The 25,888-nt window shown below is 59.4% G+C and overlaps 1 protein-coding gene across 1 annotated transcript; it reads left to right on the top strand.

The window, feature by feature from the left end:
- Positions 1-16,542: 16,542 nt before the first annotated feature.
- On the top strand, positions 16,543-25,118 carry DUSP8 (dual specificity phosphatase 8; the record flags this gene model as incomplete). Its single annotated transcript, XM_079709551.1, has 6 exons — positions 16,543-16,773; positions 18,218-18,356; positions 22,524-22,690; positions 23,247-23,406; positions 23,558-23,681; positions 23,910-25,118. 6 exons carry the CDS (start codon positions 16,543-16,545, stop codon positions 24,952-24,954), a joined length of 1,866 nt encoding a protein of 621 aa, XP_079565677.1. The 3' UTR covers positions 24,955-25,118.
- Between the last annotated feature and the right edge of the window lie 770 nt (positions 25,119-25,888).

The following is a 25,888-nucleotide window of genomic DNA, read 5'->3' as shown; positions in this document are numbered from 1 at the left end:
GCATATTTCTGGACTCCCAGAAAGAGAAGCGAGGAATAATGGAACAAGGGCTATGTTGAAGAGATAATAGTATAATATATTTCCAGAATTAGTGAAAACCATGAGCCTACATATTCAAGAGGCTTAGCGAACTCATAGCAGAGTAAATAAATAGAAAATCACATAGAGGCATATCATAGGAAAACTTTCAAACACCAAAGAGGAAGAGAAAATTATAAATGTAACAGGAGAAAAAGGACACATTACCTTTAAGGAATTATCATAAAAATGATAACTGACTTTTAAACAGAAATGATGGCATCCAGGGGACTTCCCTGGTGGTCCAGTGGTTAGGACTCCGCGTTTCCACTGCAGGGGGCACAGGTTCGATCCCTGGTCAGGAAACTAAGATTCCGCATGCAATGTGGCATGGCCAAAAAAAAAAAGGAAACTACCAACTTGGAACTTTATACCTAATGAAAATAACCTTCAGAATGTAAGTGGAATACAGTTGCTTTCAGCTGAAATGTTATCACCAAAAGACCTGCATGACAAGAAACACTAAAGTTCTTTGGACTGAAGGAAAATAACTCCGTATGGGAATATGGAGCATCAGGAATGAGTCAAGAACACTGGAAAGGGTAAATATGTTGGTAAGTACAAAACAAAGTTAACTGTTTTAAACAATACATTAATGTCCTGTAAGATTTTTAACATTTGCAGACGTAAAATATAGGCTGATAAATGGAATTAAAGACTTGTGAGGTTCTTGCCTTGTTCAGGAAGTTATGGGCTTCCCTGGTGGCACAGTGGTTGAGAGTCCGCCTGCCGATGCAGGGGACACAGCTTCATGCCCCGGTCCGGGAAGATCCCACATGCCACGGAGCGGCTGGGCCCGTGAGCCATGGCCGCTGAGCCTGCGCGTCTGGAGCCTGTGCTCCGCAACGGGAGAGGCCACAACAGTGAGAGGCCTGTGTACTGCAAAAAAAAAAAGGAAGTTATGAGACTTCAAGAATGTAAAATTTAATATCTAGGATAACCATTAAAGAATAATACATGAACATATAACTCAAAAGCTAATAGAAAAGATAAAGTTAATTTAAAATATTTGATGGGGCTTCCCTGGTGATGCAGTGGTTGAGAGTCCACCTGCCGATGCGGGGGCACGGGTTCGTGCCCCGGTCCGGGAGGATCCCACGTGCCGCGGAGCGGCTGGGCCTGTGAGCCATGGCCACTGAGCCTGCGCGTCCAGAGCCTGTGCTCCGCAATGGGAGAGGCCACAACGGTAAGAGGCCCACGAACCGCAAAAAAAAAAAAAAAAAAAAAAAAAAATTGATGAATCCAAAAGCATTCAAGAAAGAAGGAATAAAGGAACAGAGAAGAAATGAAAGAAATAAGAAATAAAAACAGCAATTTAGGGCTTCCCTGATGGTGCAGTGGTTAAGAATGTGCCTGCCAGTGCAGGGGACACTGGTTCGAGCCCTAGTCCGGGAAGATCCCACATGCTGTGGGGCAACTAAGCCCATGCACCACAACTACTGAGCCTGCACTCTAGAGCCCATGAGCCACAACTACTGAGCCCACATGCCACAGCTACTGAAGCCCACATGCCTAGAAGCTGTGTTCCGCAACAAGAGAAGCCACCGCAATGAGAAGCCTGCACACCACAGTGAAGAGTAGCCCCTGCTCGCTGCAACTAGAGGAAGCCCACACACAGCAACAAAGACCCAACACAGCCAAAAATAAATAAATTTTGTAAAAAACAGCAACTTAAGCCCAACAATATCAGCAATTACAGCAAACACAAATAATCTAAACACTCCAATAAAAGTCAAATGTCAGATTGGAAAATTAAAAGTAAACTCAACTATGTGCTATTTACAAAAGGCACACTTTAAATATTGGGACCCAGAAAGGTAGAAAGTGAAAAGATGGGAAAAGGATATACCATGTAAACACTAATTTTATAGAAAACTAATGAGCTATATTAATACCAAACAAGGTAGACCTTAAGACAAAACTATTACCGGAGATAACAAAGAACATTTCATGATGCTGAAAGAGTCAATGAGGCCAAAAAGAAAACAATCCTAAATGTCTATGAACCAAATAACAGAGCTTCAAAATATATGAAAACAATCCTAAATGTCTATGAACCAAATAACAGAGCTTCAAAATATATGAAGCAAATGTTGACAAAACTAAAAGAAGAAATATACAAATCCACAAATAGGATTGAGAATTTTAATTTTTATATCTCAGTAATTTTAATTTTTATATCTCAGTAAAATTAAAAATTTAATTTTTATAGCTCAGATACAACAAGGAGATAAAACAAATCAGTAAGGATATAGGCGATCTGAACAATGTGATTAGCCAACTTGACCTAATTGACATCTACTGAAATGTCACAGAGTATGTTCTTTGACAGAGAGGAATCAAACACGTACTCAGTAGGAGAAAGATATCTTTTTTCAATCCCCAAATTTTGAAAATTAAATCACAAACTTCAAAATAACCCATAAGCATAAGAAATCACCGTGGAAATTAGAAGATATTTTGGACAGCAGTGCTTAAGGAAAAATCTATAGCTCAAAACACATGTTTTAGAAAAGAAGAGTAGGTGAAAATCAACTATATAAACTTCCATCTCAAGAAGCTGGAAAAAGAAAAGCAGACTGAATGTGAAATAAAGTAGAAGAAAGGAAATAATAAAAGTAGGAGCATAAATCAACGAAATTGAAATCAGATATAAAATAGAGAAAATTAACATAGTCAAATGTTTGCTCTTCATAAAGATGAACAAAATTTACAGGGAATTCCCTGGCGATCCAGTGATTAGGACTCCATGCTTTCACTGCTGAGGGCCTGGGTGCAATCCCTGTTCAGGGAACTAAGATCCCACAAGCCATGGGGCACAGCCAAAACAAAACAAAAACAAACAAAAAAACCAACAACAACAAAAATTTACACACCACCAGCAATACTGATCAAAAAAATAGAGAAAAAGATAAATTACAAATAACAGACATAAAAAGGTGACATCACTACATATCCTACACCCAATAAAAACATAATAACTAGGTATGAGAACAAATTTACATGAATAATTTCAAAATTTAGATGAAATAGGCAAATTCCTTGAAAAATACAATTTTATCACAACTGACATGAGAAGAAATAGAAAGTGTGAATAGTCCTGTATCTGTTAAAGAAAATGAATCTGTAACTGAAAATCTTCCCATGAAGAAAGCAGAAGGCCAACGTCTTCAACAGTGAATACTTCCAGATACTTAAGGAAGATATCATGCCAACTGTGGTAGACAGAATAACGGACACCCAAAGATGTTCACATTCTACTCCTCAGAGCCAGTGAATATATTATCTTACATGGCAAAAGAAACTTTGCAGATATGAGTTAGTTCAGGACCTTGAAATTAGGAGATTGTCCTGGGTTATCAAGGTGGGCCCACTGTGGTTATCAGGATCCTTGTGAGCACAACGGAGAGTCTTAGGAGAACTGGTCTGTATCCTGACTGTGATGATGGTACATGAACCTACACATGTGTTAAAAGTCACAGAACTACACATGTGTTAAAATTCGCATCAATTTTGTCGAGGATGTTGAGAAATTGGAACCCAAATGAACTGCTGTTGGGAATATAAAATGGTCCACCGGGTCTTCCCTAGTGGTCCAGTGGTAAAGAATCTGCTTTACAATGTGGGGGATGGAGGTTCGATCCCTGGTCCAGGGAGCTAAGATCCCACATGCCACGGGGCAACTAAGCCCTTGCACCATAACACTGAGCCCACATGCCTCAACTACAGAGCCCGCGTGCCACAAACTATAGAGCCCACACACCCTGGAGCCTGCATGCCACAACTAGAGAGAAGCCCGCGTGCCACAATGAAAGATCCTGCATGCTGCAATGAAGATCCCGCAAGCCACAACTAAGACCCAACGCAGCCAAAAATAAAATTAAATAAATAAATAAATAAATAAATAAAACAGAACAGTGCACCTGCTGTGAAAAACAGTTTATTGGTTCCTCAAAAGTTAAACACAGAATTGTCATATGATCCAGCAATCCCACTTCTGGGTATATCCCCCAAATAATTCAAAGCAGGATCTCAAATAAATACGTACACACCCATGTTGTTAGAAGCATTATTCATAGTAGCCAAAAGGTAGAAACAACCCAAGTGTCCATCGATGGATGAATGGATACACAATGTGCTCCATCCATACAATGGAATATTAGTCAGTCATAAGAAGGAAGGAGGGACATCCCTGGTGGTCCAGTGGTAAAGAATCCGCCTTCCAATGCAGGGGACTCGGGTTCGATCCCTGGTCCGGGAACTAAGATCCCACATGCTGCAGAACAACTAAGCCCATGTGCCACAACTAGAGAGCCCGCGTGCTGCAAAGTACAGAGCCCATGCACCCTGGAGACCACACGCCACAACTAGATAGAAGCCCACACACCTCAACAAAGATCCCGCGTGCTGTAACGAAGATCCCGTGAGCCACAACTAAGACCCAACAGAGCCAAAAAATAAAAATTAATTAATTAATTAATTAGATTAAATTTAAAAAAGAAGGAATGAAATTCTGACACATGTTATCACAGGGTAATCTTGAAAACATTATGTTAAGGGAAATAAGCCAGTCATAAAAGGACAAATCTGTGGTATAGCACAGGGGACTACATTCAATATCTTGTAATAACCTATAATGGAAAATAATCTGAAGAATTATGTATATATATATATATATATATATATAAATATATATATATATACACATATATATATAACCGAATCACTTTGCTGTACGCCTGAAACTAACACAATATTGTAAATCAACTATAGTTTAAAAATAAATAGTTTTTTAAAGGACAAATCCGTATAATCCCACTTACATGAGGTCCCTAGAGGAGTCAAATCCATAGAGACAGAAAGTAGGATGGGGGGGCCAGGGACTGGGGAAGGGCAGGGGAGTGAGTGTTTCATGGGGACAGAGTGTCCGTTTGGGAGGGTGAGCAAGTTCCGGGGATGATGGTGGTGATGGTTGCACAATGATGCGAACGTGCTTCATGCCATCAAATTGTGCACTTAGACATGGTCAAGATGGTAAGTTTTACGTTACGTATATTTTACCACAATAAAAAGTCAACAAAAAAGTCAATTTTATGGCACAATGATTGTAACCATTAACTAAAATGGTGCAAAAAAGAAAAGCAAAAAATCAAATGTGGGGGCTTCCCTGGTGGCGCAGTGGTTAAGAATCCGCCTGCCAATGCAGGGGGCACAGGTTCAAGCCCTGGTCCAGGAAGATCCCACATGCTGTGGAGCAACTAAGCCCCTGTGCCACAACTACTGAGCCTATGCTCTAGAGCCCACGAGCCACAACTACTGAGCCCGCCTGCCACAACTACTGAGGCTGCGCACCTATAGCCTGTGCTCTGCAACAAGAGAAGCCACCGCAGTGAGAAGCCCGTGCACCGCAACGAAGAGCAGCCCCTGCTTGCCACAACTAGAGCAAGCCTGCGCGCAGCAACGAAGACTTAACGCAGCCAAAAATAAATAAATAAATATTTTTTAAAAATCAAATGTGCCTATGAATCTCCCAGAGTTGTTAAAACACAGATTCTGGCTCAGCAGGCTTGGGGTGGGCACTGAGAGTCTGCGTTTCAACAGGCTCACAGGTGATGCTGACACAGCTGGTCCGGGATGACTATGAGTTACAAGTTAGGTGGCGCTAGGAGGTATCTACTAGAATGTTCCTCGCAGCACTGCTCCATGTAGGAAAACAAGCCAAAGGTCGACAGAGGAAATCTATTCATCAACGGAAACTTGCACAACAGCTACAATGGATGGACGAGGCTCATCTGCATCAACAAAGATGAACAGACTACAACATGAAAAAAAGCAAACTGAAAGAGAACAGTTACTATGATTCTTATACGTAAATATTTTAAACCGTACAAGATAATACCATGTGGTGTACATGGGACTTAAACATGCAGCAAAATGATAAAGACAGAGCCAGGAAGACACTTGCCATCACGAGTGGAGGCCGTCTCTGGACAGAGGGGCAGGAGAGGTCCAGGGAGCCCACGGAGGTCTGCACTGTTGCTTTCTAATCTGAAGCAAAATGGGAAAATGCTGACATGTTTGGGTCTCGGAGTTGAGTGCTTGTTATATCATTCTCTGTATTTATTTGTACATTCTAAAAATGTCATAAGATACTAGGAAAGAAAATAATCTGAAATGCGTTAGTAAAAGCATAAGAAGGAGGACTTCCCCGGTGGTCCAGTGGTTAAGACTCCTCGCTTCCGCTGCAGGGTCACCGGTTGGATCCCTGGTCAGGGAACTAAGATCCTGCGGGCCCTGAGGAGTGGCGAAAAAAAAAAAAAAAGGCATATAGAAGGATGCTGCTTCACTGCACTGCTTTTAATAGCCAAGGTATGGAAAGAATCTAACGCATAAAAAAGAATTGGTTCAAGTATCACCGCACACCCACAAAATACAATACCACAGACATTTACAATCAGGTTGTGGGAAACGGGAACGTGGATGAGCCTCAAAAGTATTGCCTTGAGTGAAAAAAGCCAGACACAAAAGAATACACACCTCCTGTCTCCGTGTCTATGAAGTTCAAGAACAGGCAGCATTAACTGATGGGGGTCTTCAGGAGGGCAGGGGAGAACGGGTTGGGACGGGTCGCGAGGGAACTTCCTATGACTTGTTACGCCACGGATACAGGTATACTTATTTGTTGAAACACTGAGTTGGGAGTCAGCAGGAAAAAAGGAACCCCGCTTTTCCTTTGCCGGGGAAGAAACTTTAAGAAATGCCCGGAGGGCACGGTCCCGCGGCGAGGCGGGCGCAGGCGGCCGGCAGGGGGCGCGCACGGACCGCGCGGACGGCCGCGCTCGCACCTGCCGGCCAGGGGCGAGGGTCCCTCGGGGGCTGCGGGCTGCGAGCGCGCAGGGCAGGCCAGGCCGGACCCGAGCCCTCGCGGCCGCGGCTCCTCCCCGGCCCCGTGCAGGGCCCTGCTCCACCCTGGGGACCCTGAGGCGGCGGCCGCGATCACCTGCCCAGCTTGGACTTTGACCCGCCTGGCGCGGCGGCCCCAGCCGGAGGCCGGGCCCCGCTGGGGAGACGTAACCCCCGCGAGGCGTTCCTGCCCCTCCACAGCCGCGCCCCGCGGAGATGCTGGCCTCCCCGCGCTGACCTGGGCGGGTCTGGGGGCGTGAGCGGCAGGGACCACCGCCCAGGCAAGGCGCCTAGACCGCTGGCCCTCCGCCTGGGCGGAGTGGGGGGGTGGGGGGTGGCGAAGGGGGAAGGGATAGAGTCTATCCCCGGGCTGCAGAGAACCCAGGGCCAGAGCTGGTGGCCTTGGAAGTCACTGTCCTCTCCAGAGTGGGTACCACTGCCCCATCGTTTTGCACGAGAAATGACCGTTAGGATTATAAAATAATCCTGGCCTGGGAATTCCCTGGGGGTCCAGTGGTTAGGACTCCGTGCTTTCACTGCCGAGGATGCAGGTTCAATCCCTGGTCGGGGGAACTAAGATCCCGCAAGACGCGAGGTGAAGCCAAAAAAATGAAATGAAATGAAATGAAATAATCCTGGCCCAAACACACTCCCCTGGCCAAGCACAGCAGGGGGAAGCTGCAGGCCACCACCACCCTCCCAGAAGGGGCACTAGGACACCATCCCCTTCCCTCAGTTTACTGCTGCCTGCTCAGGCCTAGAGCCAGAAGCTGCCCCTGGGGCCACGTGCAGGTGCTAACCACATCTGGGCCAGGAAGAAGAGCAGCCCACCTGGATGGCCCTCCTTTCTCCTCTCCACTGTGCTCATCCTGGGCCTGGCCCCGGGAGCAAGCTGAGTTGGGCATCCTCCCACCCCAGGCAACAGCTCCTCTATCCTCCCACTCCTGCGGGTCCCAGGGCCTTTGGGGGTCTGTCCATGCTTCCCCAAGGGCCTCAGTTACCGGCTCAGACCACCAGGCCAGCTGGGGTGCTGAGCCTGAATCCTCCTACCCCCTCCCAGGGCCCAGCCTCCTCCACTTTTCAGATATGGAGTGAGCCCAAAGGTAGCAAGGCCACTGCCACACCCCACACTCCATCGCGGACCTGACCTGGCCATGCATGGGGGCTGGGCATCTCCCTGAGCTCAGGTTCCACCTCCAGCCAGGGCTTCTCCCCTAGGCAGGACCTTCCTCCCTTGGGGCCCACCTGGGGCAGGGAAAGAGGAAGGACCTGATCCCAGCCCCAGCCCCAAAAAGCCCCGGAGTTACCAGTGCTTCCTTCCGGGACAGCCCCACCCGCCCTCCACCCCCAACGGATGTTTGTTATTCCTACGTGCTGGCTCTGAGCCAGGAACACACTCTTTCCCCCCACACACACACACACCCCCCATATACTCAAAGCTACCTGGGCACTCCTCAGGCTTGCAAGGGAGGGGCCCCAAGCACTTACTAAGCACCTACTGTGTGCAAAGCTCTGAGGCCAGAGATCTGGAGAACTGAGCATGGGAAAGCTGAGAGGCCCTCCAGAGCCCTACCCATCCCCCTCCTGCTGCCCTCTCCCAGTCCCACTCAGAGCACTGGGGTCCTGAGTGCCCACCTGTCCCAGGAGGGTGCAGGAAGCAGTCCCCTGCAATGTTTTTTGTGAACCTTCATTCAAACAGCCTCTTAGATCCCTCCCTCCATGCGAAGGGGCTGCACTCCCCGGGGTCCGAAGCCTCTCTTGGAGCCCTAGGGTGGCCCCCCGGGGAACTGCCATGGCTGGGGGTTCCAGACTGGAGGAGGAACTGCCCTCACTCTCCACCCGGCAGCCCTGGGGGAGGAGTTTTAGGAATGCTTAGGCCGTCTGGTCACAACTCCCCCCAAAAATAATTACCTTCAAAGACTCCCAGGGCTCCTTGGCTCCCTGGGCAGGGGTCTTTTCCCCTTTCCCAGAGCTAAGCCCCCAGTATCCGACACAGGAGCTCAGTACACATTTGGCCCATCATAGATGCATGACAGCATGTCCCCTTCCGCCTCACCCCCTCCCCCTCAGCTGCTCTGGCACCCGGCGGAGAGAAGAGGCCTTTCCAGCCTGGGGTGGTCCCTGCTGCACCAGGGCGCGTACTTGGCCTCCAGTCACTGCTTGCATGTCCCATTTTGGGGTGACCTCCCGGACGCCCACCGGCTCCAGGGTGTTTCCGCTCGACACTTGCCCAAGTTGTAATTACCTATGTTTGTTCCCGCTCTGGACAACCAGCATCCAAGCGCCCAGTGGTTGTGTTCCAACCGCGGTCGGCTAGGGGCGGACCCTCAACTGCCTTTACGGAGCGGGGGGGGGGGGGGGGCACACTGTCAGGGCGGGTCCCCTAGAGCGCTGCTTAGGGGCCACTTTTCACTGGAAGCGACAAAGTCTGGAGGTCATCGGTGGGGCTGGGGGAACAGCGCTGCACTGGGGACCGCCCCCCACGCACACCACAGTTCATGAGACGTGTGACCTGAGGCAAACCTTCTCGCCTCCGAGCTTCTCATTTCCTCCCAAGTAAAATGCAGACCCAGGTTCCCACCCCCAGGGGTCGTGGAGAGGGGAAGCGCGGATGCCGCAGGTAAAGCGCCGCGCAGGGCCGGGCTCGCAGTGCGCGCTCGTGCCCGGCCCCGGGCTAGCGAAGGCTCTCCCCGCGGCAGGCCCCGCACAAACAAAGGCTGCGGAGAGAGGAGGGGGCGCCAGCTCCGGCCAGGCCGGCGGGGAGAGGACCCTCGTGCTCGGAACCCGGACAACTGGACCCTCCGCGGGTGTGTGTGCGACGAGTCTGAGGGTCTCCGGGTGGGGCCGAGGGCGGGAATGAGAGGTCTTCCTGGAGGTGGGGTCCCGGCGCGGGATCGGACACCGCGCGGCCCCTTTAAGAGCCGGTGCCGGGTGAGGGGTGAGGGCAGAGGGCGCCGGGCGGCGGCGTTGAGCCTGGCCCCCCGCCCCCTGCCGCCGCCGCCTTTAATCTGCACCCGAAGCCCGGGCTCCGGCTGACGTCACCTGCCCCCGAGCCGTGCACGCTGATTGGCTGCAGGTGACGTCAGGGCCTTTTTTCGCTCGGCATGACCTCATCCCCGCCGGCGGCCCCGCCCTCCGCCCCGGGCCTGTCACTCGCATCTGAGCGCGGCGGCCGAGCCGGCTCCGCGGCCCCCCCGCCGGACGCCGGAGCCCGAGCCCGAGCCGGAGCCGCACCGGCCGCGCCCGCCGAGCCGCGGGGTGGGATGCGCGCCGCGAGCGCGCGTGCCCGCCCGCAGTGCGCGCGCCCGGGCCCGTGCGAGCGCTCCCCGCGGCGGCGGCGGCGACGGCGGCGGCGGCGACGCGGCCCGCGCGCTCCCCCGGCCCCTGCCCCGGCTGCGCGGGCCCCCGCCGGGCCCATGGGCTGCGCAGCCGAGCTGGCGCTCTGAGCGCGGCGCGGGTCCCCGGGGCGGCCCGGCGGCGAGCGTGAACGAGGTGAGCGGGGGCGCCGGGAGGGGGGCGCGGGGACGCACGGGGCGCCGGCGGGGTGGGGGTTAACCGGCGCGCGGCCGGAGCGCCCGGCCCGGCCGGATGGGCGCCGCGTAGGGAGCGCTCGGGGGGCTGCGCCGGGCGGGCACCCGGGTGGAGGAGACCGCCTGCAGGTGAGCGGCGCCGGCCCGCGGAGCTCTGGCCCCCAACCCGGCTTGCGGGGACACCGCTGACAGGGCCGATAAGTCCTTCCCCCGCCTACCGCGGCGCCCAGCGGACCCCGGCCCGGCCCACACCCGGCCACCGCTTAGCCACCTTTCTCCGCGCAATTCCTTCTTTTTTTGGTGGGGGAGGGGCATGAATTAAGGACGAGGAGGACCATTGCGATCCAGCGTGGATCTGTACGAGCCTCTGCGCAAGCCCCAAACGCCCCCGGACGGCCCCCTGCTGGGGCCAGAATTGGAGAAGATCGTCCTTTCCCGGGCCGGGCTGGAAGATGCGGAGGCCTGGGCCATAGGAGCGGAGGGTCTTTGGCCGGTGGGAGCCTCAGGACAGAGCTCGTTCCGCGTCCGGCGGGGAAGGTCTAAAGATCCATCTCCCCCGTCTGGCCAAGCTACCATGGGCTCCCCCACCTCGGGGTGCTCAGCTGGCCTCTGCGGAATAAAGGCCATCCGCCAGCCTGCTGCAGACACGGCGGGTGCTGGGGGAGGGGCTGGCACTGCCAGGCTGAGTGCAACCATTCTCGTTCAGCCTATGCGCCCACCTTGGGGTGGGGGGTATGTAATAGTCTGGCCTGGAGGGGAGGGGGCAACAGTGGGCCCAGCCCCCACCAGGTCATCCCTTCTGGGAGAATTTGCCTTCTAATTTCCTGCTGCAAAAATGCACTGGCTTCTGCAAAGTGGAGCGCTGGGGCCTGGGCTCCGCAGTAATGAGGGGGCGGGGGGGCGGTTCCATAGGATGGAGGAGAGAGGTGACAGGATCTAGTGTGGCGTCTGCAGTTTTCTTATGCAGCTTGGTGGGGGGGGGATGCTGGAGGCCAGGGGAGCGGCGTTCTTACTGCCCTGTGCCCCTGCCCCTGGGGGTCTGCGGAGGTCTGAGGGTCTGTGCACTCCCCATCGTCTCCCTGAGACCTTCTTGCTCCCAGGGCAGCCCCGGGAATGAGTGTAGCATCCAGCGCCCCGTCCTGCTCAGGGAGGACAGATGTCCCATGTGTTCACTCCTCAGATGGTTGATAAGCACCTGCCAAAGATGGCCAGATCATGTGACCAGGAGCTGGGAGTTCATCTTGAAGTCTGGCTGGAACGCCTCCTGCTGTAGGGCCTAGGGCCCCGGGAGAGTTGCTGGGCAGGTTCTCGTCCCCTGCTGCCCACAGCCCTTGGGAAGGCTCCTGGGCCCCAGAGGCTGCCTCTGGGAAGAGCAGTTTCCATGCACAAAGATGCAGAAAGATGCCAAAAGTCACCTTGTGCTCCAGGACCCTTCCCAGCATCACCTCTCTTCTCAGGCTGAGACTGACCTTGGGACCCAGAAGATTCAACCAGGCAGACAGCTGAAGGGACCATGGGCTGGGGGTGGAGGAAGCCAGAGGGTGTCTTCCCATCTCCTAGATGTGCAGCTCATAGGGAAAGGAGAGGAAGGGGCCAAACCCACAGCAAGAGTGACGTGGGTCAGACTCTGACCATCGGGGCTGTATAGGCTGAGGCCGCCTCTGCCTGAACCCCTCGGGACAGTGACCGGTAGATGCTGGCCCAGGTATTTAACATGGCGGGGTGTGTGGTGGGGGGGAATGGTGACCAGCAGAAGTTTTGCAGATCAGTGGGGCTAAAACAAGCCAGGCAGGAACAGAGGAAACCTAGATTCGTAGGGTCCCTAGCCTGCCTTTCCAAGGACCCACATGCCATGCCAAGCCCTCCTATCCCAGTTCAGCCCCGATCCCCGGGAACTGAACAGGTAGGGCCTCCACCCCACTGTCTCCCAAGTCCATAGCCTCCCCAGGACAGGCTGGCTCTGCTTGGCCTTGCCAAGCCCAACCGGGACAGATGAAGGCCAGCTTGGCTCCTGTGCCACTCACCCCAGAGAACTGAGGGGGAGCAGAGAGCAGGGACGAGAACATCTGGTAACATAAAGGATCAAGCGAGCTGACCTGGTCTGTGCACGTGGGCCCCCTGCTGCCAGGAGGTCACCCCCTACCAGTCTCTCTCCTGGCCTTCTGAGTGTAGAAGTTTCTGCCTCCAAACCTTCCCCTGGGTCAGAGTGAGCTAGACACCCAGCATCTTGGGTCCGTCCACCGTCAGCTCTTCCTGAGGCCTGCCTATGTGACCAGGCTCCGCAAGGGCTGGAGATACACTGTGAGTGAGAGCTGCAGTCTCTGTTCGCCCGTCTCTGGGGGTCATGGATCCCTAGACGCTGAGCGCAAAGTACTCTGGTGAAGATGCCCTTAATTGGGAGCTTCCTGGTCATGCATGTGCTCAGGGACATGGATGTGCCGCGTGGAGGGTGTGGGAGCCCGTGTGAGGAGATGCTCTAGCTGCACCTGGGGTTCGGGCACCCTGGGATCTTGGGGCATTCAGCACACAGAATGTGAGGACGCACGCGTCCAGTGACCACATGAATGTGCACACGCACTGTCATGTGAGTAATTGCACACAGAGCTGGGGTGGACTCGGGGAATGGGGTAAGTACCAGGCCCTGAGCTCAGCCAGTGTGCCGAGGGGCATGTCCAGCCTACATGCAGTACAGGGGCCAGGCAGTGCTGTGTCTATGTACCTGGCCTCGGGGAGCCCGGGTACTGCCTGTGGCCTCCTAGGCCATGTCCAGCCAGGGCAGGGAGGGGAGGGGCCTCCTTCTGCTGTTGGACTAGGAACTGCTGTCTCCTTGGCCCTGGGCCCTCTGATAGGGGTGTGTGGGGCTGTGCCTCCCTCCCACCTGACCCAGGTTCTGGGTACTCTCCCCCCAGGGAAGGGGTCTCGGCTGAGCCTGGGGTGGTTCTTAAAAGCGGGGAGGCCCAAGCCCCTACCATGTCTGTTGCCTCTGTGCCCACCTGGCCTATTCTAGCCCCACTGCTCTGCTCAAGGCTGCCCTGAGCATCTCCACCCCTCCCACCCTGCTGCCCAGCTCCGGGCCCCCCATCCATGTATTTAACCTCAGGAGGTGAAGGGTCTACCCCGCAGGAGCTCCAGGTCCAAAGGAGGCCCTGTGGGTGCGGGTGCCCACCCAGGAGGCCAGCTCGGTGTAGGTCTCTCGAAGGAGGGGTGATCTGGCCAGACCTTGGTCTTTCAGAGAAGGCCTCCCAGGAGTGGGAGGGAGTGAGCCTGTGCATGTGGCTGCTGGAAGGTGAGGAAGGTTAGGACCGCGTGGAGCAGGATGGAGAGGGGCTGTCCTGGCTGGGGGTGGTCCAGGCCCAGCTACTGGGCACCTGCAGGGTGGAGCGGGGGGGTGGGAGCCAGCGATTGAGGAGGGGACCTGGCTCTGCAGAGCGAGCTGCTCGGTGCTGCTGCCGCAGGAGCAGTGGTTGCCTGGCACCTCTGCTGTTGCCATGGTGACGACGGAGGTGCCAACTTGCTAATGAGTCCCCCTCGGCTGCAAATAACAATACTACACTGGTTAATAGGGCCGAGCCGGAGGGTTCCTTGGGAGGCGGCGGCGGGTCAGGGACCAGGTACCGGGCCTGGGATCAAGCTGCCCAGCCCTCCAGCCCTGCCCCCACCCTCCTCCCTGGGTCTCCAACCTCACCTCCCTGCCCCTCCTCTAGCCTCCTTTCCCATCTGTGGAGTGGGCAACTCTCCATGTCCCTCCAGTCATTTAAGGACCAGAGGGCGGGAGGTGCGCAGGCTGGCCACGGGGAGAGTGAAGGCCTCTCCCCCTCCCTCCCCCTCCCTTGTCCCTGCACCAAAGTTCCATTTGGCTTCTGTTGTTTTCGGTGGGAGGTAGCCCACCCCCACCTAACCCATGAGGATAGGACCCTCTGGCCCACGGTGTCCCCAGCCCACTGCATCCCTGTCAGGGTCCTGGGCCTCTGAACTGGGCTCTGGTCCCACATCAAAGGGTGGGAAGCTCTGCCCAGGCCTGCCGGAGCAGCGTGTAAAAGGGGACCTGGTGGCCATGGCCTGTCACAGCCTTGACAAGATTCAGGTTAGAACTCAGGAAAAGTGTCTCAGAACAGCTCAGACAGGAATCGAATTGGGGACCCCTTGGCACACAGGCAGGGACCCCCTTAATAGGCAGGCCCTTTGGCTGTTGAACTTGCTTGGCGTGGCCTTCAGGAGGGCAGCAGCCCCAGCTGCACCCCCAGGCCTTGCCCCGCAGTTGAGGAGCTGGAGCGCCTGAGGAGTGGGGTGTCTGTGAACGGGACCCCAAGGCCCCAGCACTGTCCAGGGCCATCCTGGCAACCCCCTTGTCAGCAGCTCCGGTGGCCCAGCCTGGGGCTGCCCACAGCAGGCGGGCCTGGTCCCCACCTGCCTTGCACTTCTGTGACCTCCGGCATCCCCCTCCCCAGCCTCGGAGCTCGGAGGAGGTGGTCCAGAGATGGTGGCAGCTGTCCCCAGTGTCATCAGCGCTGTTTGAAAGGTGACGAGTGTCCTCAGGTGCCACACCCCAACGCTCTCTGCAGCTGCAGGCTGGGGCTTAACGAGGGGGTTCCCTCTCTGTGGTCCCTGGAGGGAGCATCTGTCTCCCGGCCTCCCCCACCCCCAAGCTGGCTGGGGATGTGGCAGAGGGAAGACCCTGAGTGAATGGCAGCCGTGGACGCCCCGTCCAGTCTCGTTAATTGGGTTGATCCCACCCCTTCCCTGAGCCTCAGTTCCCGCAGTTTTAAAGCAAACTCATCGTCCTGATGCTGCATGCCTCCGGGGGGCGCTCTGAGGCTTGGGGATGCCTAGAGAAGGGCCAGTCCTGGCAGGTGACAGGGAAGATGGGTCTGGCAGGTAGGATGGGGGTGGCAGAAGCTTGGCACCAAATTGTGGGAGGGGCCTTCCGCCCAGGCTCTGGAGCCCCCATGTGCCCACCCACCTCCTGCTCCCTCTGGGCACCACTGAGCCGAGGGTTCTACGTGTGGGTCACCCACACTGACCTTTGTCCTCGGGTGCCCCCCACCACAACCCATCCTTGGACCTACTGGTCCCCAAAAGGGGCCCCTAGACCCCCGGCCACTGCTATGCCTGGGGTGTCCCGCTGTACCGTCACCCCTGCAGGAGAAGGACGCTGGCCCACGGCATGCCTAAACCTTGGCCTGCAGAACTCCACTCCTGAACCCCCTCCAGCGCCCCGCCCTGGCCTCTGCCTCCATCACCTTGTGGAGACAGCCCCTCCCCAACCCACCCATCCAGATTATCAGCTTATGCAGCGATTGGGCTGCGGGGGCTGGAGACAGAGGGTGTGCCAGGGACGGGGAGTGGGGGGGCTTGGCAGTGGGGGGGCTTGGCAGTGGGGGAGGATGGGGGCATGTTCTGGACCCTGCTTTGCCCTGGGTGCTGGGAATTGGGAAGATGTGGAGGCCGGACTGGGGAGAGGTCTGCATCCCAGGGGTGGGATGACAGGAGATGCAGGAGCAGAATGAGGTGTTCCGGAATGAGTGAGATTCTGTGGACCCAAGGGCCCAGGGGAGGCACCCTCAGGCCTCGTCCTGCCTTTCCAGCCCAGCCTGAGCCCCGAGACCCTTCCCTCTGTGAGACCCCACTTGCCTTGCCATGTCCTGCTGAGAGGCTGGCACCGTGACCGGGAGGGTGCAGCACTGGATGGGCCACTCCCAAGCACCCTTCTATGGGTCACAGACTCCCAAGTCGAGACCAGAGGGGTCAGGGAGCTCAACCTGCACAGAGGAGCCAGAGGGAGGGAGGGCCCCACGGGCACACGTCAGGCCCAGACGCTCCGGTGCCCTTGGATCAGTTCCACCACTAGCCCCTCTGAGGCCGGCCCTGCCAATGCCCACCCCTGGGGCCTGCAGCGCCTCTCACAGTCCGCCTGTCCCTGCAGGTCTGGCGCCATGCCCGGGCACTCGGAACCCTAGGCCACACCCGGGCAGTGGGAGCAGCCCCTGCTCACTCCCGGGCTCGCCCCCTCCCCACTGCCCACGGCCGCGCCATGGCCGGGGACCGGCTTCCTCGGAAGGTGATGGATGCCAAGAAACTGGCCAGCCTGCTGCGGGGGGGGCCCGGGGGCCCGCTGGTCATCGACAGCCGCTCCTTCGTGGAGTACAACAGCTGGCACGTGCTCAGCTCTGTCAACATCTGCTGCTCCAAGCTGGTGAAGCGGCGACTGCAGCAGGGCAAGGTGACCATCGCAGAGCTGATCCAGCCCACCTCACGCAGCCAGGTACCGCCTCATGCCCACCCGTCCCCTCCAGGGCCCTCCGGGGGCCTGGGCTGGGGCAGCTCCCCTTCCTCTGCCTTCGAACCTAAACTGGGCTCCTAAGGGCTGGAATCTGAGCCGTTGTAGAGCAGTTACCCACTCCCTTTTAGGGCTACAAGAAGGCCCCTCCCCCCAGGGAGGCCCTCTGCTGACAGGTTCAACACCCGTCCCCCCTTCCTTCCCTCCCAGAGCCACTGACACCGTCTGGGTCCCCACTCGGCCCACACTCTGATGGCTGTGAGGACTTGGAAGAGGACGGGACTGGTGGCCGAGGGTCTCAGGCAGACAGCTCATGTCCCCAGCCCCCATTCTTTCCCCTCTGGAGTCTTGAGGACCAGGAATTCTCTCTGTGGCCCCCAAGAATGTCTCAAGTCACCTGCAGAGAACAATCCTGTCTCTATTCCCAAGGAGTGTTGAGTCCGCACTGGGGAGGGACCGGGACTGCTGGGCCGTGACCTGGGAAGGCAGTGGCACATCCAGTGGGGGAGGGGTGGCCCTCCAGGCGGCCCAGAGCCTGAGGGAGGGGTCATGGTCTCAGGCCCTGCCCCGTGCGGAGCTGGGATGTGAGAGGACCCAGATGGGAGTCCCCCCACCCCAAGGGCAGAACCAGCTCCCTGTGGCTCCAGTGAGGGGAATCCAGTGATTAATAACCCCTAGCAAGGACTCCCGGCCAGAACGCTCTCCCATTGGCTGCCGGTGACATCATCTGGCCCAGGGTTGGCAGCTCAGCTGGCTTAAGGGCTGAGTGTGCTTGGGGGGCGGGGGCATCAGCTGCCATCTGAGCAAGAGCTGCTCCACATCTGGGCCCCGGTGGCACCCGAGGGGGGGCGCAGGTGGAACCCCCGCTTCCTGCTGCTGCTGCTGCCTGGATCATTGTGGGGAGGGGTCTTGCTGCAGCCCTCAGTTTCCCCATCACTGGCTGGGGAGGGAAGGAGAGCCCAGACCCAAAAGCCTCCCCCCGTTAAGAACCCCCAAAGTGTGCCTCCCGGGTCCCTGAGGAAGAGTTGATTTCCCTCAGCCTCCCTGGGAGCCAGCAGCCCAGGCCTCCCTGTGCGCCTGCCATCTGGCCACCTGTGTACACCTCCCGGGAGCCCCACTGCCTTCTCCGTGTCTCCTCCACACGGGCCTGGCCCACAGTGTCTGTTACCTTCACTTGTGTGAGTGCGCGCACCGGGCTCGGCCGCGTCGGGGATGTGTGTCCCCCTGGCCCTCCCTGCTCCGAGGGTCTGCCCGTGTGGCTGTGGGCATTTACACCTGTCCAGGTGTGAACTGTGGCTGGGTGCCTGCCCCCACTCCCCTTGGGGCAGCCCCTCCCTTCTATCGCCTGACCAGCGGCAGCAGTGGCAGCAGGGGATGGGGCAGCTGGCAGGTGCCCAGCCACCCTGACCTCTGCCCTCTCGGCCCCCAGGTGGAGGCCACGGAGCCGCAGGACGTGGTGGTCTATGACCAAAGCACAAGGGACGCCAGCGTGCTGGCCGCAGACAGCTTCCTCTCCATCCTGCTCAGCAAGCTGGACGGCTGCTTCGACAGCGTGGCCATCCTCACAGGTGCATCTAGAGGACTCTCTCCCCCCGCTGGCAGCCTGGCAGGGCCGGGGGTGGGGTGTCTGTCTCAGGAGTCATGTTCTGGGTCTGCCTCTGCTCTCCTCTCTAAGCCCGGAGACCAGCATGTGCTGGGGCAGTGGGGGCCCAGTGGGGATGAACCTCCGTAGCTCTGGAGTTCTCAGGGGCTCCAGGGACCCCTCCTCTGGGCCGCCACACTTCAGAGCCCCCTCCAGCACAGGCCCATCCCCACCACCAGCAGGTGAAGAGATGGACAGGAGGGAACCCCCGACACAGGCCTGGGGCAGGGGAGATGGGGGAGGAATCTAGGCCAAGACCTGGTCTGCCTTGGAAACCACCCCCACCCCGCCACACACACACACACACACACACACACACACACACACACACACACACACACACACACACACACACACGGCACTGAGCCAGAACCTGTCCCACACAGGGGGGTTCCCCTGAACACTCCAGCTGGCACAGGTAGCCTCGCAACAGCCTGCTTGATCATAACTGCCGTCTGGTGGGCGAGTGGAAGTCCCCACAGGGCTTCCCATTCCCCAGAAGCAGCCTGGCCAGCCCCCCGTACACACACGCATGCACGCACGCGGGCTGCACTGTGGTTCTTAGCCACTCCTTCCTCCTGTAGGCAGTGGCTAACATACTTCTGCAGAATCCACCCCCTGCCCAGGTGGCCCAGGGCCTGTCCCAGGGGCATGTGGCCTCCCTGCCTGGGTGCCCCTGGCCTCTGGTTGCCCAGAGCCATAGCAGGAGGGGGGGGCCCACGCTGGCATCACCCCCACCACCACACAGCTGGTGGGATGCTTCTGTTCATTCGGCACGCCTGCCCTGAGCATCTACTGAGCACAGACGGGGGTGGTGGTCGGTGGGCACCAGGCTGGCCTTCATGTGCGGGGAGAGGGGCGGCTGCAGGCGGGCTCCATCAGCTGCAGGAGCCAGGCAGCTCTGGGCAGACCTCTCAGAGGAGGGGCTGCACGAGTGCGTGCTGCCCTCTACACGTGCGTCGTGTCCGGGACGGAGGGCTCTGCGTGCTCAGCTCTGCGAGGTCAGAGGGTGTCTGCTTCTGGCTGTGTGTGTGTGTGTGTGTGTGTGTGAACTCTGGGAACCAGAAGCCACAGAAATGCAGACCCTCTTATTTAGCCACTGCCGCTGGGCTCAGTTTGGGGACCAGGCAGGGGGGGAGTTTTACAGGGGTCCTGGGCAGAACAGGAACCCTCCCAGGTCCCAGATGGGAGCCCCTGTGTAGGTATGTGTATGTGTGTGGACGCACGTGTGCCCTAGCCAGAAGTGACAACCAGAGGCCCTTCTGGGAGTCTGAGAAGAGGGTACTGGAGCAGTGCCCTCCCTTACCCCTGGGCTGTCCAGGGAAAGCCCAGAGCCTCTCATGGTCTGTCTCCCTGGGGGACTGGGGTGGGGGGTCACCTGGGACCCGGCTGTGCCCCACCTGGCTCACTCAGCCTCAGCAAGCACTGCCTCACCCTGCAGGGTTAGAGTATTCGCTCCCATTTCTGAGGGCCAAGCCAGGGAGAAGCCATGACCCCCCACCACATGAGGAAGGCTCATAGTGACACCAAATCAGGACCCAGACTTGGGGACAGCCTCCTGGCCTAGCCCACGGTGCCCACCTGAACCAGTGAGAACGGCAGGGCAAGGCTGAGGGGGTTAGAGGGATGCTACCCGCCCACAAAGGGGAAGTGAGTCTCTTCTCGGGGATCACCAGCACAGGCGGTGGGGCTCCGCAGAAGCCAGAAGGGAGGACCAGGCCCCCTCCCTGGGTGGGGCACAGCCAGAGAGAAGGCAGCTCCAGGACATGGAGGTTTGCTGGAGAGGGCGGTGGGGCGGGCCGTGCCGGGGTCCAGAACCGGCTGCCGTGACCGCTGCCGCGCCCCTCCCCCCACAGCTGCTCCGCTGGTGACGTCCGGTGGGGGCGGGCATGGGAAAGGGAGCCTAGCCCTTTAAGCGGCGGGCGGTCCTGCCCAAGCCGGCTGCGCCCCGGTGCGCGTCCCTGCGGAATGCGGGCTGGTGATGTCGCCGCAGGCAGCTCAGCCCGCGCGCGCCGCCCTCGGACCCTGGTCGGAGAAGGCGGAGGGAGCGGCCCTTGCGCGGAGGGTGGGTGCGGCCCCAGCCCGGGACCGCGGAGGGGCGGTGGGGGCTCCCGGGCGCGCCGCCCCGGTCCGAGCAGGAGCGCGTGGTGGGAGAGGCGGGTGGGGCCGGGAGTCCTCCCAGGACGTGCGCTTTTGTGCGGGTTCGGGGTTTCATTGTGAAGCCTGGGAGCTGCGTGTGGCTTCCCCTGACCTGCAAGGCAGAGAGAGCAGGGGGTTGGGGGGGGGGTGTCCCTCCGGAAGGAAGGTGCCCTGGAGGGCCCTCGGCGAGGCCCTGAGAGTGCGGGTGGGGGTGGGGGACCTGCAGAGGGTCCAGGGCTGCTGGCACCCTCCCTTGTCACCCATGGGTGGCCCTGAAATCGCGGAAGGACTGGAGGCTCAGGCCCTACCAGACCTGGTGTCTATAGGGGGTTTGTAGGGGGCACCCCAAGCTGCATGGCTCTGCCTGGAGGGGGTTCCTGGGGGTTCCAGAAATTGCAGCAAAGGCTGGCAGGTCTTTGCACCTGCCCTGAGACTCTCTTTAGGTGGGAGGTTCCTGATGGAATTCCCCCACCCCATACTTGTCTGTCTTCCGCTGCTGAGAGAGCAGAGAGTAGGGGAACCATCGCAGAGAAGAGTCTTCGGAGAGACGGTGCAGACCCTGCCCGTCCCCGGCGGGCGCTGTCCTCCAGCAGGAGTATCCAAGGGGCCCCTGGCTCTGGACTGTGAGTTGGGGCCCACCCCGGCACCCAGCTAAGCCCACCTCCCCTCCTGAGAACCTGAGAGCCACGGCATTGTCCACGCGGACAGTCACCTGCTTCTCCCTGTCCAGCCAGCAGGTTTCTGAGGAAGGGACCCCTTTTCCTCCAAGGCTGATACCTCCACGCCCCTAGCCTGGAGGTCCCCCACCTCTGTGGCCCGCCAAGGTCAAGCCTTTGTTGGAGGCACAGGGAGTGCACACGTCAGGCATTCTGGTTGGGCACCGAGCTGGACCGGGGCGAAGGCTGAGGCCACCAGGCATCTCTGTCCTCCGGAATCAGCCAGGTCTCTGGCACCAGCTGTGTCTGTGGGGCCGGGCAGGAGAGCACAGGGCGCCTGCCTGGCTCCCCAGCCTCCTCTGCGGGACGGGGGAGGCCTCGGCCTGGTGGTTTCTTGGTCATCTTCCCTGGGCCTCACAACAATGCCTGGGGCGCACAGGACCAGGACACTGAGGCCCGCGGTCACTCGCAGAGTCAGACGTGTGCCCGTGGGTCCCCCTCAGCCCTTTCTGGCCAGCGGAGGGTCTCCCTCCACCAATCTGGCCCAGCGCACACGTGCGGGAAAGGTGGCAGGACACATGCCAGCCACGTGTATAGCGCGTGGCCTGCGCGCGCTCCCGGTCCCCAGCGTTCCCAGCTCTCAGCCGAGCCTCTGCTCCTCCGTAGTCCCCTGCTGGGTGGAATGGAGCCGTAACCTGAGCACAAATGCCCCTGCTGGCTGTGCCAGCTCCAGTGGGTGATGTCATGCCCAGTGTGGGGGGGTGGGCTGGCCCTCAGAAGCCCTTGCCTCCCGGTCCTGGCATCCAAGCCTGTCCCGGGGCTCCCGGCCAATTGGAGGCAGGGAGGGATTGCATCAGCCCAGGGGGAGAGGCAGGAAGGCCCAGCCTGGCCCAGGCCACGGTGTGAAGGGGCTGGTGATACCCCCACAGGAAGACCCCCGTAGCCTCTGAGCCCACCCCTCTGTGGGCCCTGCGAGGGCCCGTCATTTTGATGGGCCCCGACTTTTATGGGCATCACAGCGGCGTCCTCAGCGAGGCCAGCCCCGATTAGTGTGAGGAGGAATTAGCGCAGGGGCAGGTGATGTAAATGTGCTGGCCCACACCCCCGCTGCGATGAGAATGGCCTTCCAGTACCAGCACCAGAGACCAGGTGCTCAGGCCAGAGGCTCGCCGGCCAGCACCAGATCGGGCTGGGCGTCCGGGTGGGTGTGGCTGAGCCGTGGTGGTGGGTGGGTGGCCTGGCTCCCCTGCCCCAGCCGGCCCACCCCCTGACGCCCGTCTCCGCTTCTCCTCCTGCAGGGGGCTTTGCCACCTTCTCCTCCTGCTTCCCCGGCCTCTGTGAGGGCAAGCCTGCTGCCCTGCTGCCCATGAGCCTCTCCCAGCCCTGCCTGCCTGTGCCCAGCGTGGGCCTGACCCGCATCCTGCCTCACCTCTACCTGGGCTCCCAGAAGGATGTCCTGAACAAGGTGCGTGCACCGCCGGAGCCTGAAGCAGCTCCTAGGCTGGTCTGGGGGAATGACGGGTGCACACAGGTGTGGGGGAAGCACGGGTTGGGGGCGCGGGAGGACCCAAGGGGGCCTGGCAGGACCAGAGCAGGGCTCGGGCAGGGCCTGGCCAGGCTGGGTGGAGAGGCAACTCCCTGCCCCTTTGGCAGTGCAGCCCACATGCCAAACTGCTGATGTCACTGGGCCCCTGGCCAGCCCTGAAAGAACCCCGTGTTTTAAAAATGGTGACGAGGGAAGAGGGTAAAGCCACCGCCCAGGCAGCCCAGCCGTAAAATTCCTGGGAGCCTACAGCAGGCCAGGCCACAGGTGGGGCTCTCAGGGACTGCCAGCCTCCTCACCCACCCGCTTCCCAACTCTCCCCTCCTCCCCGCATGGGGCCTGCAGGCTCCTCAGTGGGAACAGGGGAGGCTCCTGAGCCCAGGGCTCCAGAAGCCAGGCTCCCACCACGAGAGCATCCCAGCTTTCGGGCCTCCTGCCCAGCTGCACCCCCTTCCAACCTGTTCTCCTGCCCTCCCAGGACCTGATGACCCGAAACGGAATAAGCTACGTCCTCAACGCCAGCAACTCCTGCCCCAAGCCTGACTTCATCTGTGAGAGCCGCTTCCTGCGCATTCCCATCAATGACAACTACTGTGAAAAGCTGCTGCCCTGGCTGGACAAGTCCATCGAGTTCATTGGTGAGGTGGACAGCACCCTCCTGCCCAGTCCCGGGGGAGGGCTGGAAGCAGGGGGCCGGGAGGGCAGAAGTGCTCTGTCCCAGGGGTCCTGAACCTGGGGTCAGGGAAGGACTGTGCAGCCCCAGCCCTCACCTGCTCCCCCCGCCCCCAGATAAAGCCAAGCTGTCCAGCTGCCAAGTCATTGTCCACTGTCTGGCCGGCATCTCCCGCTCTGCTACCATCGCCATCGCTTACATCATGAAGACCATGGGCATGTCCTCCGATGACGCCTACAGGTAGCCCCTCCTTCCCTCCTGGGCCTGGTCCCTCCCCTCTCTACCCCCAGCCACTGGATTGGGCCCAGCAGTGAAGGGCACCCACCTTTGGCTGCCCCAGCTGCGGAGGGGGGCCTGAGCCTAGCCCTGGCACACTTGGGTCTGCACATCAGCTCTGGGCCCCAGAGTGGGCAGTGGGGGCAGGGGAGAGTCAGGAGCCCCGCCCCCACTTAGCGGCTCTCACCCCAGGTTCGTGAAGGACCGTCGCCCGTCCATTTCGCCCAACTTCAATTTCCTGGGCCAGCTGCTGGAGTACGAACGCAGCCTGAAGCTGCTGGCCGCCCTGCAGGGCGACGGGGCGTCCCACCCTGGGACCCCAGAGCCCCTCCCGGGCCCTGCCGCCCCACTGCCGCCGCTGCCACCACCTACCTCAGAGAGCGCTGCCACCGGGAGCGCAGCGGCCACCACCACCAAGGAGGGCGCACAGATGGGGGGTGGGGAGACCCCCACCCCCGCCCCCGCCCCAGCCACCAGCGCGCTGCAGCAGGGCCTGCGTGGCCTGCACCTCTCCTCTGACCGCCTCCAGGACACCAACCGCCTCAAGCGCTCCTTCTCGCTGGACATCAAGTCGGCCTACGCGCCGAGCCGGCAGCCCGAAGACCCCGGGCCCCCAGACCCCGGGGAGGCCTCCAAACTCTGCAAACTGGACAGCCCATCGGGGGGCGTGCTGAGCCTGCCCTCCCCCAGCCCCGACAGCCCGGACGCGCCACCTGAGCCGCGCCCCAGGCTCCGCCGGCGGCCCCGGCCCATAGCCGGCTCCCCGGCGCCCGGCCTCGGCCTGAACTTCGGTGACGCCGCCCGGCAGACTCCGCGGCTCGGCCTCTCGGCCCTGTCGGCACCCGGGCTGCCCGGCCCTAGCCAGCCGGCCGGCCCTGGCGGCTGGGCGCCGCCCCTCGACTCCCCGGGCACGCCGTCCCCCGACGGGCCTTGGTGCTGCAGCCCCGAGGGCGCGCAGGGCGCGGGCGGCGCGCGGTTCGCACCCTTCGGCCGGGCCAGCGGGCCGGGCGCGGGAGGCGGCGACCTGCGGCGGCGGGAGACGGCGAGGCCCGAGGCCCGGGACGCGAGGACCGGCTGGCCCGACGAGCCGGCCCCGGAGACGCAGTTCAAGCGCCGCAGCTGCCAGATGGAGTTTGAGGAGGGCATGGTGGAGGGGCGCGCGCGCGGCGAGGAACGGGCCGCCCTGGGCAAGCAGGCCAGCTTCTCGGGCAGTGCGGAGGTCATCGAGGTGTCCTGACCGCGGCCGGGAGCGGCCCCTCCGCGGGGACCCGGCGCCCCAGCCCGTCCGCTGCCCTCCCTCGGCTGGGCCCGCTATAAATACATATTATATATAATGCAATGAAAGGTAAATGGTTTTACTGCGATTTTTATCGAGAAGTAAATATTTCAATTTTTTATTTATTTAAGCTGTTCATTCTGGCAATGATTTGGCAACAGTGCGGGCGGTCCTCGGAGCTCTATTTTTACTGTCTGGTATTTAAACTGAAACCCACGTTTCGAAGCAATATGAGGCCACCTTCAGTTGCAAAAGCTGGGGTGCCAGGCCTGGGGTTCCCTCCTCCCCCCTCCCCCCTGCCCCAGGAAACACTGCTGACCGTTGCAAAGAGGCTGCTGAGCTTTCGTGCACTTTTTACATAAGGGGAAAAAAAGATAAAAAAACCTTTGCCACAAACTGAGCCGCAGAACCTCCCTGCCCCTCCCCGCCCCCCCGCCACGGCCTCCTCTCCTCTCTCTTCCTTCTCTGCTCCTTTCTGGGCGCTTCGCCAAAGCCATAGGTGGGAGGAGGTGTCCCGGGAGCGGAGGGGGCACCGCCAGCCCCCGGCCAGCTCCAGGCGCCAGGTCTCGGTGCCCTAGAGGGCACCCCCACCTCCCATGCCCCCGGGCCTGGTGCCTGGCAGGTGTTGGGGGCCCAGGGTGTTCAGAGGACTGGGGTCTGGAAGAGGGGAGGAGCGCGGTGAAGGGGGCTCCCGAGTGTCAGATGACCTGGGTCCACAGGGCAGGGACTGCAGGGGGAACGCCCCCACCCCTCCCCCAGGTGGGGGCTGCTGCCCTCTCTTCCGTTTTGGGGGTGCCCCCTAGCGCCAGCTGCCAGTGGGAGAGCCAGCCGGAGGGGGAGCTTGGCCCCTGGGGGTGGCAGCCTGGAGGAGCTGGGCTGCCAGTGCTGGCTCCGC

This window comes from Hyperoodon ampullatus (assembly GCF_949752795.1).
Source record: "Hyperoodon ampullatus genome assembly, chromosome: 7".
NCBI lineage: Eukaryota > Metazoa > Chordata > Mammalia > Artiodactyla > Ziphiidae > Hyperoodon > Hyperoodon ampullatus.
The sequence above is the reverse complement of the archived record's forward strand: the minus strand, read 5'-3'. Positions and strand labels throughout refer to the sequence as shown.